General features: G+C 35.3%; 1 protein-coding gene across 1 annotated transcript in view; it reads left to right on the top strand.

Moving 5' to 3' along the window:
- rtel1 (regulator of telomere elongation helicase 1) overlaps positions 1-18,151 on the top strand; it is a 20,828-nt gene extending 2,677 nt beyond the window's left edge. Inside the window, exons 2-33 of the mRNA XM_016531553.1 lie at positions 1,261-1,459; positions 1,594-1,687; positions 2,132-2,213; positions 2,843-2,903; positions 3,026-3,101; positions 3,236-3,320; positions 3,523-3,588; positions 3,695-3,848; positions 4,550-4,588; positions 4,686-4,764; positions 4,843-4,940; positions 5,032-5,087; positions 5,172-5,243; positions 5,498-5,579; positions 5,850-5,982; positions 6,070-6,183; positions 7,225-7,265; positions 7,366-7,451; positions 8,854-8,931; positions 9,077-9,154; positions 9,243-9,389; positions 10,194-10,309; positions 10,395-10,518; positions 10,616-10,784; positions 12,329-12,486; positions 13,007-13,102; positions 13,965-14,160; positions 14,930-15,067; positions 15,177-15,299; positions 17,470-17,691; positions 17,787-17,909; positions 18,005-18,151. Of these exons, the coding sequence (XP_016387039.1) occupies positions 1,261-1,459; positions 1,594-1,687; positions 2,132-2,213; positions 2,843-2,903; positions 3,026-3,101; positions 3,236-3,320; positions 3,523-3,588; positions 3,695-3,848; positions 4,550-4,588; positions 4,686-4,764; positions 4,843-4,940; positions 5,032-5,087; positions 5,172-5,243; positions 5,498-5,579; positions 5,850-5,982; positions 6,070-6,183; positions 7,225-7,265; positions 7,366-7,451; positions 8,854-8,931; positions 9,077-9,154; positions 9,243-9,389; positions 10,194-10,309; positions 10,395-10,518; positions 10,616-10,784; positions 12,329-12,486; positions 13,007-13,102; positions 13,965-14,160; positions 14,930-15,067; positions 15,177-15,299; positions 17,470-17,691; positions 17,787-17,909; positions 18,005-18,060 (3,441 nt within the window). The 3' untranslated portion in view covers positions 18,061-18,151. The remainder of the gene's footprint in view (positions 1-1,260; positions 1,460-1,593; positions 1,688-2,131; positions 2,214-2,842; positions 2,904-3,025; positions 3,102-3,235; positions 3,321-3,522; positions 3,589-3,694; positions 3,849-4,549; positions 4,589-4,685; positions 4,765-4,842; positions 4,941-5,031; positions 5,088-5,171; positions 5,244-5,497; positions 5,580-5,849; positions 5,983-6,069; positions 6,184-7,224; positions 7,266-7,365; positions 7,452-8,853; positions 8,932-9,076; positions 9,155-9,242; positions 9,390-10,193; positions 10,310-10,394; positions 10,519-10,615; positions 10,785-12,328; positions 12,487-13,006; positions 13,103-13,964; positions 14,161-14,929; positions 15,068-15,176; positions 15,300-17,469; positions 17,692-17,786; positions 17,910-18,004) is intronic.
- Positions 18,152-19,127: the final 976 nt, after the last annotated feature.

Genomic DNA, 19,127 nt, shown 5'->3' on the forward strand with positions numbered 1-19,127 from the left:
TGTGTGTGTGTGTGTGTGTGCTTCAGGAAGTGTTTGTGATTACAGGCTTTGCTATCTTGTTTGCATACAGATACAGAGATTGAAGTCTGTGTCTCGTACACTTATGAAGACTAAGCAAAGATTTGATTAGCAGCACTATCATCTAGGAAAACTGACAATTTTTTCACTATATCAGAATTGTAACCCCAAAAAAATGTATTTGGCTCTTTCTTGCTTTTGTGCAATACTCTTTAAAACACCAATCCAATACTTCTGGTTTTGCTTAACTTGTTTATTATGGGGGTCATATCATGGGGAGTCTGTCCAAAAAGAGCATTTATTGAAACTAAAAATGCTAAACGTAACAAGATCATTTTAAACAAGTGCATAAATCTATTGCTTCAGTCTGATCTTAATAGCTTGAGGAGCGATTGTTTTATGGATCTGTCACAATGTAATGCAAAAAGGCTGCTATTAAAGGATGAGGCGGTTAAAAACTGAAATTGATCAAAAAGCAAATCCACAACTCACAAATAAGAGCTGCAAAAGCCGTTGATTTCAAAAAAGCTTTTTACATAGTTGATTTTAAAGCAGCACTGTGTAACTTTTTCTGTGTTCAAAATTTGCTAAATTTATATAATGAGCGAGTACATCATGAATTCATCTTCCAAACCGCGTTTTTGTCTTATTCCGAATCACTACGGTACACTTATAATAAGTACTTATATTTGGACTATTGTAGCCTGGTCGGGTCGTCGCTGCTGCGGAGTAACACATACCTGCGTGAATCGCCATAGACATAAACTTGGAGAAGTAGCTCCGGTTGGAATGTTCTTGCGCGGGGTGTGTGCAGTTCTGTTTATTAACCGCTAGAGCGCCAAAAGTTACATAGTGCTGCTTTTTGCATTAAAACAACCAAAATGTTTAAAAAAACATTTTTTTTATTACGCATAAGGGTTAAGGGGCTTTAAAGATAGAAAAGAGACAAAATTGTGCAACATCAGATTATAGTCTACTCAACAAAGACAACATTCTGCCACTTTTTATTGTTTTCAAAGAGTTCACTCACTTTTTCCATTAGAGGTAAAATAGCATTGCAAACGTCTCTGAATGACATTCTACTGAAGGTAGAATGACACTTTTGTTTTACTTACCCTTTTCATGTATAAAACGAAGGCTCTGTGATTTCTAATGCAATAACGATTTTAAAGTCTTCCTGTAAGGTCACATTGTTCCATTCATTGCCTATTAATGGTATGACATGTCTGTGTGCTCTTTCAGAAAGTGAATGGAGTTCTTGAAAGTCCCACGGGCACAGGTAAAACGCTCTGTCTGCTGTGTTCAGCGCTGGGGTGGAGAGAGCACTTCAAAGACACCATCTCTGCCCGCAAGATAGCAGAGAGAATGGGAGGTGCGGAGCTCTTCCCCGACAGACCGATGTCATCATGGGGAACAGCAGCCACCGACGGAGACACTCCAAGTATTGTCCTTACACTGATATGACCTACAAACTACATTACAGTGATAGTTCACATGCTGAACAACATTAGGAGTTATACTTAAAAAATGTCATAATCGTGAGTTTTGTCTTTTCTTTCTTTCTTTCTTTTTTAGCTTATTACAAGGACATCCCTAAGATCATATATGCATCCAGGACCCATTCGCAGCTAACACAAGTCATTAATGAGCTGAAGAACACATCATACAGGTCAGCCATCTGAGTTAACATCACATATTCAAGGGATATTGTACAGTCAGCCATTCATGATCTTATTAAGAATATGAAAAATTTACATACTGATAAAAGTTTTTTTTTTTCAGCATTACTGGTTTAATCAAAAATTCACCAAGTACAGTAATATTGTGAAATAGTATTACAAATTAAAACAACTGCTTTTTATGTCAACATATATTTTAAAATGTAATTTATTTCTGTGATGCAAAGCTGAATGTTCAGCATCATTACACATGATTCATTCTAATTCTTTTTTTAAAAATAGAAATCTTTTGTAGCGTTATAAATATCCTGACTGTCTTTTTTAAAAATAAATCAATTTAATACATCCTTGCTGATTAAAATGGATTTCTTTTAACAGTATTGTACATTATAACAGATCATTTATAACAGTAATTGTATTGTTCTTTATTGTAGGCCAAAGATTTGTGTTTTAGGGTCTAGAGAACAGCTCTGCATAAACCAGGAAGTGATGCGTCATGAAAGTAACCACATTAAGGTATGATCCACAGTTATTTTAGTATAACTGAGATACTGTTATATTTATATATGCACATATAATTTGTATTCAGTTATCATTTTTATTCAGTTTTAGTTAAGTACATCAAGTTATGCTAAATTATAGGACAACATTCACCCAAAAAATGAAAATTCTGTCATTAATAATTACTCATGTCATTCCAAACCCGTAAGACCTTCGTTCATCTTCGAACACAAATTAAGATATTTTTGATGAAATCCGAGAGCTTTCTGACCCTGTATAGACAGCAACACAACTGAAATGTTCCCAGGCCCAGAAATGTAGTAAGGACAATGTTAAAATAGTCCATGTGACATCAGTGGTTCAACTGTAATTTTATGAAGCTACGAGAAAACAAAAATAATGACTTTATTCTACAATTCTTCTCTTACGTGTCAGTCTCCTCTGCCATTCATGAGAGTACCATGATGCATAAAATGAGAAATTTTGCCTTGGCAATTAGCTGACATAGTTTTTTTTTAATGGTTTTAGTTAATAATAACCCTGGTATGATCAGTAACTCACTGTGAGTATGTGTGACAACAGACACTTAAATGTCAAGGCTGTATCGCAGCACCATATTAATGAAGGCATTGTCTTATTTCAAGGTTCACATGTGCAGAGCAAAAGTGTCGTCCCGCTCTTGTCTCTTTTACAACAATGTTGATGGTATGAGACTCACCTTGGTGACATATCAATAGAGTTTTGTGATTTTTGTTAGTTATAATGGTTTTGTTTTCTTATAAACAGAAATTGTTGACGGTTTCTTTTTGATTTTTTGTTCTTTTTAGAGAAAAGCACTGACAAAGAAATCATGAATTCTATCCTGGATGTGGAGGATCTTGTAAAAACAGGCAAAAAGCAAAGGTGAGACACTGCATGCTGTTTCATGGCCTTCACCACAGCACTGAAAGAATTAGTGGCGTTTAAAACCATTTTTAAATCTGCTGATGTTTCCAATGTGAGTCTTTTGGTTTTGATCAGATTGTTTGTTCCCGTAGAGTTTGTCCATACTACCTGTCACGCACACTTAAACAACACGCTGACGTCATCTTCATGCCATACAACTACCTGCTTGACCCGAAGGTGAGGCATTTATCCTGACGATATCAATACACTACTATTAAAAAAAAAATCATGATTTTTGTTTTATATTTTTGAAAGAAGTCTCTTATAACCAAGGCTGCATTTATTTGATTGAACTATTCTATGTTTTTATTTGATGTGTATTCTTCTGGGATAGACATATTTGATTTTATTCTAAATTCTGATTTTTGCTGATTCACAGAGTCGAAGAGCACACAACATAGAGCTTAAAGGAGCTGTGGTTATTTTTGATGAGGCTCATAATGTTGTAAGTATCTTGATGTCGTTTGAGACCTCATAATCATTCAGCAAATGAAATTATGCAGTTCTTGTGGTTTATGTTCTGATGATCTGCTGTTTGTCTACATTTTCAGGAGAAGATGTGTGAAGAGTCCACCTCATTTGACCTCACCCCTTACGACCTGATTTCTGCCATTGAGGCCGCGGATCGACTGCTGCGGGAACAGGCCTCAGACATCAGCAAAGCAGATTGTACTGAAGATTTTAATGTTGAATCGCTGAACTCTGGTTAGTTTACATTTGTCAAGATTTTTTTTAAACATATTTAAGATATTATCATGATTTTTGTTTTATATTTTTGAAAGAAGTCTCTTATAACCAAGGCTGCATTTATTTGATTGAACTATTCTATGTTTTTATTTGATGTGTATTCTTCTGGGATAGACATATTTGATTTTATTCTAAATTCTGATTTTTGCTGATTCACAGAGTCGAAGAGCACACAACATAGAGCTTAAAGGAGCTGTGGTTATTTTTGATGAGGCTCATAATGTTGTAAGTATCTTGATGTCGTTTGAGACCTCATAATCATTCAGCAAATGAAATTATGCAGTTCTTGTGGTTTATGTTCTGATGATCTGCTGTTTGTCTACATTTTCAGGAGAAGATGTGTGAAGAGTCCACCTCATTTGACCTCACCCCTTACGACCTGATTTCTGCCATTGAGGCCGCGGATCGACTGCTGCGGGAACAGGCCTCAGACATCAGCAAAGCAGATTGTACTGAAGATTTTAATGTTGAATCGCTGAACTCTGGTTAGTTTACATTTGTCAAGATTTTTTTTAAACATATTTAAGATATTTATTAATATTTAATACATTTATTTAATACATAAAAATATTGTTTTTTATATATATATATATATATATATATATATACACACAGAAATAATTAACTCCCGTATTTTTATCCTATATATTATTTTGCAGGATTAAAACTGGATATTACCACAATTGCAAAAATAAAACGTATGTTGCACTTTAAAAGTTAATATTGTAATACCGTATTGGATTTATGGAGTTCTTTGGAATATTTTGCTCAAAGCACAACTTAATAATCTTACAGAAATTTTGATGGATCTGGAATCATCCATTAATGGTTTTGAGATGCCCGCAAATAATCAAGGAATCACCAAACCCGGCAGGTATATTGATCTATTGACTGTAAAAAAAAACTTTTTAGATGCACAACAGCTAAAATGCCGTCTCTTCCCCTCTTAAAGCTTCATATATGAGCTTTTCCAAACAGCTCATGTGAACTTTGATACCAAAACAGCTGTGGTGGAAGCCATGGAGCAGATCACAGGATTTTTAGCAGGGAGTGAGTGTTTATAAAATGGTCTTATATTCAATATAATTGACTTTTCCTGTTTATTAGTGCAACATTGATGCACATGTGTCATTTTTTGCAGGGCCTGGTGTCTTTCTGAACACTAGTGGACTACAGAAAGTGGCAGATATAATCCAGGTCAGGCGCGTGTTAAAGTGATCGGTTGGCCATTTTCTGTATTTTTTCTATATTTATTATGTTTGTCTCTTTATTCTGATTCAGTTGGTGTTTGGGGCTGAACCTACAGAGGGCAGCAAGAAATCACAGACGGGAAACAGCATGAAGGAGTTTAAGGTTCGCTCCAGTTAATTTTCATATTCATGCCGTCTTCATCAGTACATGAAGTTGTCTGAGGACATCAGGTTTTAGGTTTTCTCCAAAAAGGTACATTTATAGCTCTAATTATTTTAAGAGTGGAAATATTGCTATTGTTTTAAAACTAAGGCCAAGCTTTTGAGCGGTATAGTGTATGTCAGTCGATAGTTCCTCTATTCCTTGTTTTTCACCTCCACTCTCTGCTTCTGATTCCTGAATCTGTCTCATATCAGGTCCACATTCATCTAGACACCAGCAACTTCAAGAAGAAACAGATGACTGATGTTTGGGCTTCTTCCTCGACCAAGAAACAAGGTATGAGACTCTAATTCAGTCTCTGAGATTCCTCATGTGTTTCAAAGAGGAGGTACTCTTGACTGAAGCACATATTCTGGAAAACCAGGAGTTTTTATGCAGTCATGGAGAATCTGAGAGCTATTATTGCTTCAATATTAAAAGTGTTGGTTGCCTTGGTGCACGTGCTTGCGGCTTTCACAAAGAAATGCCGAAACAAGTGAACTTGCACGTTAATCTTGTATGCCAGAGCTATAAAAGATTGAAAGTGTGTGTGTTTATATTTTATAGGGAATGTGCTGAGTTACTGGTGTTTTTCCCCGGGGTTCAGCATGCAGGAGTTGCTCAGACAGGAAGTACGCAGCATCATTCTGACCAGTGGAACTCTCTCGCCGCTCTCGTCCTTCACCTGTGAAATGCAAATGTTAGTGCTCTTCTCCTCTAGCTGTCCCCTCTGAGTTTTATGAGTTGATGCGGGTTGGATGCTAATTCTCTGCTGATTTTTCTGCAGTCCTTTCCCTGTATCCTTGGAGAATCCTCACGTCATCCAGCGGGATCAGATCTTTGTCAGTATCATTGAAAAAGGTCCGGACGGTGTGCAGTTGAGCACTGCCTTTGACAGGAGGTGAGGGTTTTATTAAAGGCTGTTCAGTCACATCAACATCCTCTACTTAAAGGGACAAACTGCCATTCAAAAGTTTGGGGTCAGTAATTTAATACTTATATTTAGCAAGGTCAGATTAAATTGATCAAAAGTGGGCAGTAAAGACATTTATAGTTACTAAAGATATCTATTACAAATACATTCTGTTCTTTTGAACTTTCTGTTCTACACAACTGTTTTCAACATTGATAATAGTAAGAATGTTTCTTGAGCAGTAAATCAGCATATCAGAATGATTTCTGAAGGATCATGTGACACTGAAGACTGGAGTAATGATGCTGAAAATTCAGATTTACCAACACAAGAACAAATTACATTTTAAAATGTAATAAATATAATTTAAAATTGTAATATGACAGTTTTTACTATATCATAAGAGACTTCCAAAAACATTTTCAAAATCTTACAGACCCCAAACCAGGGTTATTGTAGTAAATAAAAATTGAAAGTAAAATTAAAACCATTAAAAAATCTTATTTTAATTTAGTTTAACATGATGTACTAAAAATCTAAACTGAAATATATTTATATAAAAAAAAAATGCAGTTCGTCACTTCCGCCAAAACGGCTCAACGTTTTTTTTTGACTCCTTTAACTGAAATAAAATAATAATGTAAAAATCAGCTTAAACTTATTTTAATTTAGCTAGTTGCAACAATCTTATTTTCATTTAGTTTAGCTAGATGTACCAAAATAACTAAAACTGAAATAAAAATATTGAAAGTATATAGACATAAAAAACTAATAAAAATGACAAACAATTACTAAAACTAACAAAGTTAAAAACTGAAAATGTAAACTAAGAATAGTAGTAATAATAGAAAATAAAAACTATACAAATATGTCTCTGATACTAAAATAACACTGCTATAAAAGCATCTTAAAAGTAGTTCATCTGACTTGTTTGCTACAAGTATATTCCAAGTCTTCTGAAGCCTTGATGATAAGTTTGTGTGAAACGGTTCAGTTTAGTATGTGAACATGGCTCTTTGGTTTTTGAAGGTTTGTTCCTGAAAACATGTCGTCCATGGGAAACACTCTGGGTGAGAGTTCCTTACACAAAACTGCAGCTGATCTGATCACTTATCAATAATCTGATGATCAGCATGATTACCAGTGTAAGGATTATTATTGGTTTTTCAGTCAATCTGGTGCGGGTGGTGCCTCATGGACTGCTGGTGTTCTTCCCCTCGTATCCGGTGATGGACAAGACTCTGGAGTTCTGGAGGGTGAGCGGGTATTTAAAGCTGCAGTAGCTTATGCATAATACATGTAGTTGACTTGTCAATTCAAATGAGTCCATGAATTCACGTGATAAGCTGTTAGTTTGATTAGAAAAAAAACATTGTTTAGGCGGATTTGTAAACTGGTTCGGCTGATTATTTGAAGGGAGTCAGACAGCATGTTGCTCACACTTGCTAGGTTCAGGGTTTCTGCAGGTCTTAAAAAGTAAAGCAAGGCCTAAAAAGGTAAGAAAGTCTTAAAAGTGCTGTATGTGATTTTTTTTGACTGTACCAAAGCATAAAAAGATCATAATATGTTTGCAGACATTTGGGAAACATGCTAAGTTCATATACTTGTTTCTCCGAAAAACAACACTGAAGCCAGTTATTCTACTTGGAAAATGTGCATTCTGTGTAGTAAAGTCTGTTTTTGTTTTGGTCTGTGTGACTCCGCCCACTGCCAGTTTAACCAATAGTATTTCGACACCCCGGGTTGCCACAGAGCGGTAAACAGCGTATCACAGCCATGGAAGCCAGCAAACCAACCGAGTCAGAGATTGCAGATTCTACTCGACCTAAAAGCCTCGCCATCAATCTAAATAGAATGAGGATAAATCAATTCATCAACCTACAGTGTAATGCTCGTTGCTTTCCATTGTCAGTTGCACTCATTCCTGATGCGTGTCCTCAATCTGGCAACCCGCTGGAGTGTTGCGTCTGAGGAGGAGGGGCGGGAGAAACAATATTTTGAATTTGTACTGCAGTAACCATTTCAACCACTAGCTGTCAATATTGCTGTCAACAGTTATGTCTTGTTTTCCAATACAGATATCCTTAAATCAAGATACATTTACTTGAGATGAATGCAGCTATGAAGTCTTGTTTTCTGAGAAATTGAACAAAATTAAGTGAATTTGTTTAAAACAACAAATATGTGTTAATGGGGAATGAAAACTTGAATTAAGTCTATTTTTTTTTCTGAGCCCACTGGCAGATATTTGTTCTCGTTTTAATCATAAACCCAAATAATTTCACTTAAAACACATTCCATATTTCCATATTCTTGCGGTTGGGACCAGAGCTTTTCAAGCCATAAGCTTTTTTTTTTTAGTACAATGAATTAAAAAGTAATGAAGACAGCTGTATTTTCAAATTCTGAAGCATTTTTAACACGAGACATTTACATTTAGAGACCAAATTGACGTATTGTGTTCCATTCAATTTATTCCTTAAATTTTCTTTATTTGGTTTAAAATATATAAATAAATGAAAAACTATTTTACAGGTGCTTTTGTCCCTAAGTTTCTTTTTTTAAGTGTAAAATTGATGTAGATTTCATGATTACCTTGTTTTTCGTTGACCAAGTGTAGCGTTAAGTTCTTATTCACCACTCCTTTCACTCTCTCAGGCTAATGGACATGCCGATCGCATTGAGCATGTGAAGCCCATGTTTGTAGAACCGAGGGGTAAAGGCACTTTTACAGAGGTAACCGCTATTGCTATCAGTCATGTAATAAATGTTCACTCAGCATGAGTTGTTGATATACATTGGGTACGGAACACAATGCGAATACAGCTTGATCGGCACAAGCTGTAAGTCAGTGCTGCTCTGAAACTGGATTCTCTTGCAGGTGATTGATGGTTATTATGACAAGGTGAACGACCCAAACTCCAGCGGAGGCAGCTTCTTCGCCGTATGTAGAGGAAAGGTGAGACTATAAATATTTGATGCAATAAAAAATACTTTATTGTGAACCAACACCAGTAATATCAGCACATTTCTTTTTGTTTTCCAAGGCAAGTGAGGGGTTAGATTTTGCTGACACGTACGGTCGAGGGGTTGTGATCACTGGACTTCCCTTCCCCCCCAGGATGGACCCCAGAGTGGTGCTTAAAATGCAGTATCTGGACGAGATGTGCAGGAAAAAAATTAGTGGAGTCAAGGTACCTGCTCTTCAAGATATAATATTAAGATTGTCAATTTAACATGTTTACTTATTACAATTTTAATACATGTAAAAATCAATTAGTACAATTTTTATTTTATACATTTTTTAAAAATGAATACTAAAGTAATTTTAAATGTAAAAAGTAATGCAATCTTAAAAGTAAATGCTGTTCTTTTGAACTTTCTATCCATCAAAGAATCCTGAAAATGTATAGTAAATGCTTCTAGAAAATATTAACATTGTTAGCATTGATAATAAGAAATGTTACTGAGCAGCAAATCAGCATATTAGAATTTCTGAAGGATCATGTGACACTGAAGACTGGAGTAATGATGCTGAAAATTCAGCTTTACATCACAGGAATAAATTACTTTTTTAAATATTACAATATCATATTCTAGTAAGGGATCCACACTCGCTTAATCTTCTTAATCACTTTCAGTTTCTTTTATTTTGCAACAGAGCAAACAACAATCAGACGTTTCGGCAGCAAGCCTTCTTCAGTGAATCAGTGAATTTTATTTTTTCAAAAATATTACAATAGAAAACAAATAGTAATAATATTTCACAATGTTACTATTTTTACTGTATTTTTGATCAAATAAATACAGCCTCAATGCAGCAGAGACTTTTTTTTTTTACATTCTTAAACAAAAAACTATTCACCCCCAAACTATATATGAAAAATATGACTTAATTATTAGTTATCTATCAATTTATTCAGAAATACACTAAAAATGCAATGCATACATGTCATGTAAATTAATGCATCTCTTATATGGTCTGTGTGGTTGTTTAGTATCTCTCTGGGCAGGAGTGGTACAGACAGCAGGCCTCTCGAGCTGTCAATCAAGCCATTGGCAGAGTGATCCGTCACAGAGAAGACTACGGAGCCATCTTCCTCTGTGATCACAGGTCAGCGCTAATTACTACAACAGTAATTCCCAATTTGACTGGAGAGCAAGTACGCAGATATTAATGCTCTGGGTTTGTGATTCAGGTTCAAAGGCACCGAAGCCCGTAATCAGCTTCCTTTATGGGTGAGGCCATACGTTAAGATTTACGATAGCTTTGGTACCATGGTCCGTGATGTGGCTCATTTCTTTCGGACGGTGCAAAAAACTGTAAGTCCATTTCATGTTTATGTTTTCCTGTGCCATGGACCTGTTTTTACACTAAAAAGAGCTGATGTGCACATTTATTGGTTGATTTGTGTATCAGAGACCAGCTCCTGTTAGGAAAAGAAAAGAGGCCTGTAAAAGTCAGGCAGACACCGGGCCGCTCAACACAGGCTCCAGCTGTCCTGCTAAGAGTGTCTGGCTCAGTGACGCCTCTCAAAAAGCCAAAACACTAGACTCGCACGTCCCCAGCCTAAAAAGGAGAAGATTAGGTGAGCTCACCTCTATTCCTCTTTTTTTTATGGCCTTTTCAGTGAGGTCTGAGGCTCTTGGATGAATGTGTTCATTTGGACATATGTCTTGGAGGTTTATGCCACCAACTCTTATGAATGTCCTTCTTGAATCTGCTCAGTTTTTTTTCCAACAGTAATCAATATAAAAGTCAAGTAATTAAACAATAAATTATAATTTAGTCTCATTCTGAGACTGTGATTTATAAAACAGCCCAGTTAGATCTATTAAACAATAAACATTAGATTATTTTTTATTTTATTTTATTTTATTTTGTTGTCAGTTACAGTACTTGTCATAAGTTTGGAAACAATATGATTTTTAAGTGTTTTTGAAAGAAGTCTCTTTTGCTCACCAAGGCTGCATTTATGTGCTCAAAATACAGTAAAAACACAAATATTGTGAAATATTATTACAAAAAATAAATGAAAATAAAATAACTGTTTTCTGTTGTAACATTTTAAAATGTGATTTATTCCTGTGATGACAAAGCTGAATTTTCAGCATCATTACTCCAGCCTTCAGTGTCACATGATCCTTCAGAAATCATTCTAATATGCTGATTTACTGCTCAAGAATAATTTCTTATTGTTATTAATGTTGAAAACAGTTGTGCTGCTTCACATTTATGTAGAAGCCATGATATACTACCATTCAAATGTTTTGAGTGTTTAATAGAAATTAATGCTTTTATTTTGCAAATATACATTAAATTGATCAAACGTGACAGTAAAAAACATTTATAATAATACAAAAGATTTTATTTAAAATAAATGCGTTTTTTTTTTTACTTAAAATTCATCAAAGAATCATGAAAAAATTATTCCACATAATATTAAGCAGCAAAAACATTTTTAACATTGATGATAATAAGAACCATTATTACGGTAATAACTGAGTACTAATAATAATTGAGCATTAAATCAGCATATGAGAATGATTTGGGGGAGTCGTGGCCTAATGGTTAGAGAGTCGGACTCGTAACCCAAAGGTTGCGGGTTCGAGTCTCGTACCGGCAGGAATTGTAGGTGGGGGGAGTGAATGTACAGCGCTCTCTCCCACCTTCAATACCACGACTGAGGTGCCCTTGAGCAAGGCACCGAACCCCCAACTGCTCCCCGGGCGCCGCAGCATAAATGGCTGCCCACTGCTCCGGGTGTGTGTTCACTGCTGTGTGTGTGCACTTTGGATGGGTTAAATGCAGAGCACTAATTCCTAGTATGGGTAACCATACCTGGCCACATGTCACGTCACACTTTTTATTTCTGAAGGATCATGTGACACTGAAGACTGGAGTAATGATGCTGAAAATTCAGCTTTACCTCACAGGGATAAATAACATTTTAGAATAAATTCAAATAGAAAATAGTTATTTCAAATTGTAATAATATTTCACAATATTACAGTTTTTACTGTATTTTGTTCAAATAATTGCAGCTTTGGTGAGCATAAGAGACTTCATTAAAAATATTTAAAAAATCATTGTTTCCATACTTTTGTACGTTCAATGATCGTGATGTTTTAGAGTCAGAAGAGCATTCTGGACGGGATGGAGCGGCCAGACTTTGCATTCAATATGAGATGGAGATGACAAGTAAAAGGAAACCAGTCAGCCTGCTGGACGCCCTGGATGACACAAGCAACAAAGGAGGGAGGGAAGACACCATGGTTGGGGAAGAAAGAGTGAGACAAGAATTAAATCACTAGAGAAATCATTTAGTTCCTCTCATTTAGTTTCTTTCTGTCGTTTAGCACAAAATGAGATGTAATGCAGAATGTCGGAGCAGCTGTTTTCCATATAATGAAAGTGGATGGCAATGTATACGGCAATGGTCCAAAAAGAGGACAAGTATAATAAAAGTAGTCACATGCGACCTGTGCGCCATTTTCCAGGTCTTTGAATTCATAGGACAGCTTAGTGCAAGAAACAGTGGTGTAGGCAGTGATTTCACATTTCTCAAGAGAAATGGGAAGCGAATAACCTAGAAAATGAATTTTTGCTGAATAAATGAAATATGAATGGTAAGGAATTACCTCATAAATCATGATCGAGGTTTTCAGTGATGCCTTTGATCTCTTTTCATCTGTTTCTCAAATCTTTCTACTTTCATGAGATTAGCTCATTGTGCAGGTCTGTAAAAATTTCTGTGATCAAATCTTTTGGCTCATTTTCCCTTTCTCTCATTGGTTTTTGACCCCGCAGGCGAGTCGCTTGTCTACTCTTTCCCTCCAGCATGACAAACGTCTGGATGATGAATCGAGGGGTGGGAAACGGAAAATTAAAGTGGTTCAAGAGCGGGTGAGGGATCTTGATTGAATTTTTGTGTGCTCTTAGCTTTTTGTGCATGTAGACTATTTTATGCTGTTGATTACAAGACTATGCAAAAATTGAATTATTCTAACAGAGTCAAATTAAAGATTCACTTTTATCCAAGAAAATTATACTTTTATTTATGTGAGTGTGTGTGTGTGTGTGTGTAATGTATAATATTACTACATATACATTAGTCAACATTTGAAGTGGATCAAAACCTTTAAACCTAAAACCAAAATGCGTTCTTGTCTTAGGACTTGTCTTATGAAAAGATATAATGCTTAGCCCAGGAGAAATAGAGGTTTCCCCGGTAACTGCTGTACACAAAGCAGGGCTCAGCTCACAAAACGCTGCTTTATCAGACATTACATGCAAGATGAAATGAAAATTATATGTAGCAATATTGTGAAATATTATAACAGTTTAAAATGTTTCTATTGTAATATATTTTAAAATGTAATTTATTCCTGTGATGCAAAGCTGAATTTTCAGCATCATTACTCTAGTCTTCAGTGTCACATGATCCTTCAGAAATTCTGGCATGATGATTTGCTGCTCAAGAAACATTTCTTATTATCAATGTTGAAAACAGTTCTGCTGCTTCATATTTTTCCCCTTTGTTTTTGAAAGTTAAAAAGAGCAGCTTTATTTGAAATAGATATATTTTGTAACATTATTAATATCTCTGCAATTCAAAATTCATGATGTAGAAATAAAACACTTTACCTTAAAATGTAGTGGATTACCAAAATAAATGGATTTGTGCATCAAAATGAACAGGCCATGATCCTTTGTTCTTTTGTATTAAAGTAAATTTACTTTTTGTATTTTGCTGGCTGTGCTTCAGAAAACAGTGGCTTCCTCTACTGCAAAAACAGGCAAAGCTTTCATGATGGAGCTGAGACGATGCCTGAGTCATGAGAACTTCAAGCTCATCATGGAGGCACTGCAGTCCTACAAGACAACCGATGACCTGAGTAACCTTCTGGCTGATGTGGCTGAACCGCTCATACAAGACCACAACACACACTGTCTGCTCAGAGGTGCAGAATCACAACATACTCTTTCCAAAGTGTTGGTGCTGATCTCTGATTGTGACTGAAATGAAAACTGGCCGATAGAGAGCATCATCACCCAGTTTTGACAATGTGGGGGGCCGCCACAAATAAATCAATGTATGGGAAACACTGATGTCTTTAACTGTTAACCTGTCACATTTGGTAATTTAATGTGTCCTTGCTGAATAAATGTATTAATTGTTTGACCCACAGGCTTTTGAATGGTAGTGTATTAAAATACCAGATCAGATTAATATGTAGACTCTACAATTAAGCTATTCATAGGTTTCCTCTAAAACTGACATTATATTTGCAATTTAAAATTTGGTGACACAGAAATTACACACTTCACCTATAAATTTAGTGGATTACCAAAATGGATTTGTGCATCTCCTTTGTTCTTTTGTATTAAATGTATTTTATGTCTTCTGCTGGCTGTGCTTTAGAAAACAGTGGCTTCCTGTACTGCAAAAACAGGCAAAGCTTTCATGATGGAGCTGAGACGATGCCTGAGTCACGAGAACTTCAAGCTCATCATGGAGGCGCTGCAGTCCTATAAGACAACCGATGACCTGAGTGACCTTCTTGCTAATGTGACTGAACCGCTCATACAAGACCACAACACACACTGTCTGCTCAGAGGTGCAGAATCACAACATACTCTTTCCAAAGTGTTGGTGCTGATCTCTGATTGTGACTGAAATGAAAACTGGCCGATAGAGAGCATCATCACCATCATCATCTTTTTCTCAAGGTCTTTATCAGTTCATCCGACCACACCATAAAAAAGAGTTCGATGAGCGTTGTTTGGAGTTAACCGGTGAAGGGTGTGGCTATAAACAAGAGCATTCGCTATCCAGGGAGGAGCGAGAGGCTCTCAGGCAGAACACAGGTAACATCTCACTTGTAAATAGTGTGTAACCGTTACAGGAAACAATTAGGGCTTATTTTTTCTCTCTCAATAAGCATGAATAACATTGTTTTATATTTGACTTTTCTAGCGAAAGCTGAGATGTCGCCTGTGAATCCACCCAGTGAGCTGCTGAATTCATATCAACAGTTGAACCAAGGTGGTTCTCACCTGGGAACTGCAGAACTTAACGGAGGGGATGGGAAAAATGGAGGTATATTAGGGTTTATCGATACTAGCCACCAGTGTTGCAGAAAGCTACTTTTTCAAAAAAGTAATGCATTAAAATATTGCTTTACTCCCTAAAAAAGTAACTAATTGCGTTACTTAGTAAATTTTTATGGAAAATAATGAATTACATTTACTTTTGCGTTACTTTTTCTCACCTGGGCTGGACTTGCTAACAAAAAATAAATTAATAACAATAACACTCTTATTTCAGCAATAAATAAATAAAAAACACACACAAATGTGATGTTTAACTGAAGTCATGTTTGCTTTTTTGTGTGGTTGAATTGGCCCATCAAAGGTCAGCAGTGAGATTAAATACATAAAGTGTATTTGTGTTATTTAACGGATTGAATTATTGCAGGTTTGCAGTTTGCATTTCACAGTTTTTATTCATTTTGAGGAATACTGAATCTGTTTTTGTGCAAGTGAGTAAATGCATGATCGCATTTAGTCTAGAACTATTAGTAAGCATCATGTTCACACAGCGCACACAACGCCTCGGCACTTACTCCTGATTTCTCTCAACATGGGGACAGGAGAGCTGTCGGTCAATAAATGGAAAAACAAAGTAACTGGCATTACTTATTTGAAAAAGTAACTCGGATATTTTCTTGAAAATTAAAAAGTAATGCGATACTTTATTAATTGTAAAGTAACGTATGAAAAAAGTAATCTGATTGCATAACTCGCATTACTTGTTATGTGTCTAACACCAACAACCACAATTAAAAAAGATCTGCTCCTCATTCTTGAATAGGGTGGCCATTTATCAATTTTTAGGTCAGACAGTCCAGTTTTAAAATACCACGTCTGTATCATCGGTGTAGGCTGGATCCGCTCATTTGTCCTCTTTTTAAAGGGATACTCAACCCCAAAATGAAAATTTTGTCATTAATCACTTACCCCCATGTCGTTCCAAACCCGTAAAAGCTTTGTTCGTCTTCACTGCACGGATGCGCTGTTTTCGTTCAAATCAAAGCATAAATACACATAGAAAACGTATCCTTGTGTCGCGGCTGAATGTGGCACTTTGCTTGCGTTCATTGATATTTCTCCAAAATGTCGTTATTTTTGTTTTCTTCGCATACAAAAAGTATTCTCGTCGCTTCATAATGTTACGGTTGAACCACTGATGGCAGATGGACTATTCTGACGATGTCTTTCATACTTTTCTGAACCTTGACAGTAATTTAATTTACTGTAATTTACTTGGCAGTCAATGGGACAGTCACAAGCCTCCCGGTTTTCATCCAAAATATCTTAAATTGTGTTCCGAAGCTTTTAGGGGTTTGGAACAACATGGGGGTACGTGATTGACAAAATTTTCATTTTGGGGTGAAGTATCCCTTTAAGACCACTATTTTTAACTTAATGCAATGATTTATATTATAAATGAATAAAACATGTTAATGTAATGTTCAAGTTCATATTAAGTGGCATACACTTTAGACACACTATTGTCAGTATGGACTATATTTCGCTAATAATTGCGATCAACACAGTGGCTTTTCGTTTCTGAATGATTCAGCGTTTTTGAACAAATCAGTGATTCAACAAGTCAATGATTCAGTAAGCCATTCATGAAGATAGTTGCTAAATTCAAAACGGCATACTAGTTTACCACTATTGCTATTGCTGGTGTATCTTTTTATGGCATAAATTGTAAGAGTAGTTTACTAGTATGCAGTTCCAAATCAGCAAGTCACTTGCTTCATTCCAGAATAAATCAGCCATTTTGAACGCATTGATCAAATGAGTGAATCAATTGACACACTTATGACTTGTCGTCACCTGTTGATGGATTTAGTTTCATATTTAATCTCTATTCAGTATAAATTATATTCAACACAATAATCTCCTAACATTATATATGAATTGCAACTGCAGTGTAAATGCATTCATGGCATCTCTGAGCTGCATTGAACAGTCTGTGTAAATACATCTTCGTGCCACTTCTGCAGTGCAAAGATAACGTCGTCCCTTAATGGAAATGTTCATTTTTTTTGTCACTGATTTAGGATTATTTTTCAGTTTTTATCCTGCAAAGTGTCCTCCTTTTTGGGGTTAAAGAGATTGCCACCATATTCTTGATGCAGACATTTGTATATCTATAGAACTTGTTCTGATTGTTTGAGTTTATGAAATTTTTTCAGTGAATGTGATACGTGAAGTCCAGAAGCCACAAACATCCATCAAAGAAGGTCTGTCGTGCTCCTCTCTACTGTCAGACATTAAACAGGCCATCGGTGCAGAAAAAACCCGTCAGATGTTTTTGGCCTTGCAGGCCTATAAAACGTCAAACAATTACGAACAGATGGTGTCAACTGTTGTGAGTTTACTGACTGAAAGAGATGAAGACATCGCTCTACTGGAACGTTAGTCTGTTTCTTTTAGATTCATAACCATTTCAATTTTGTATCAAAATGGTTATCTGTTGGGGAAGAGGCTGAGCTTGTTGTGTCTGGTCTAGGGTTATCTGTGCTCATTCAACCACAGCACAGGAAGCAGTTTGGTGAGCTGTTAAAATCCTTGACTGGAAATGATTGTGTCGCAAACCAGGATTCAGACGTGGGATCAAGTCAACCAAATCAAGGTATTCATTGTAATAAGTGTCAATGTTATATTCTGCTACAGGGGTAGTAGATAATTATGCTAATTATTCTTAATTAATTGTTATCTTTCTTTCAGCATCTCCGTTTTCTGCAGGAAAGACTCAAAGCAAGATATCATCCTTCTTTTCATGAATGCTGCTAAGATATTGATCTTAATTTTTTTTTTTACATATACCATGAATGAGGAGATTGATGCAGGAGAATGTTAAAAATAAATATTGCACAACTGACATTTCATTGTTATATGTAATGAAATTTTTTCAATAAATACTTTACATTATTTTTAAATAAATAAATGAGTTTTATACTTAACTGTTAAATTGTTTTTTCAAGTTCTTTTTTTATTAATGCTAAAAAAATTGTACCATTAAGTAGCACTATATTTTTTATTAATTTTATCTTTATTATAAAAAGATGTTAGACCTGAATGCGTTTATATTAAAAAAGCTCAAAATGTATTGAGCTGGGATGAATGATTCATGAACGTTTATTGCCAGGAAAATACAGCACAAGGTACAATACTATAATGTTAACATTAATAATATACAGCTGAAAATCTTTTTTTTTTTTTTACTGTTTAGAAGTTTACATTAATTGAATACAATTTTATTTTATTTCCCAAAAACAATATAGGCTTCTAGTTATTACATTTGTTTTGGTAAATAATACTAACAGTAAAAGATTTATAAAACTAATTCAACACTATTAGGACTGAATTAAACAAATATAGGTTGACTCCAAATCAAAGGACTTTTCCCCCCCCATGGGAACTTTTATTGGAGCACAGAAACTAATGTATATGTATAGTGGCAATTCAATACAAAATACCGAATACAAAATTAAATTCATGCACTTATTTTTTATTCAGTACCACATGCACAAGAGGTATTGCATACTCACATTATTAATGACATTAGTTGCTAGACAAAAAAAAAATAATAATATTTCGGTGTGATTAAAACACCGTAGCACTTTTTCCATTTTTGTTTATTTTAAAAGGTTTAAAATAATGAACTTAAGGTAATTTAAAATGGTAAGAAATCTGGTTTGCAAAGAGGCCAGTTATTTTTATGTAATTCATTAACTGAAATAGATTGAACATTACAATAAATTTTAACAATTAAGTCCACATGCACAAGAAAGAAGAGCAATATTAATCTGTAAAACAGCATTTAAGAGAAGAGGGGGGAAATAATAAA

Source organism: Sinocyclocheilus rhinocerous, unplaced genomic scaffold (assembly GCF_001515625.1).
Source record: "Sinocyclocheilus rhinocerous isolate Xijiao unplaced genomic scaffold, SAMN03320098_v1.1 scaffold2469, whole genome shotgun sequence".
NCBI lineage: Eukaryota > Metazoa > Chordata > Actinopteri > Cypriniformes > Cyprinidae > Sinocyclocheilus > Sinocyclocheilus rhinocerous.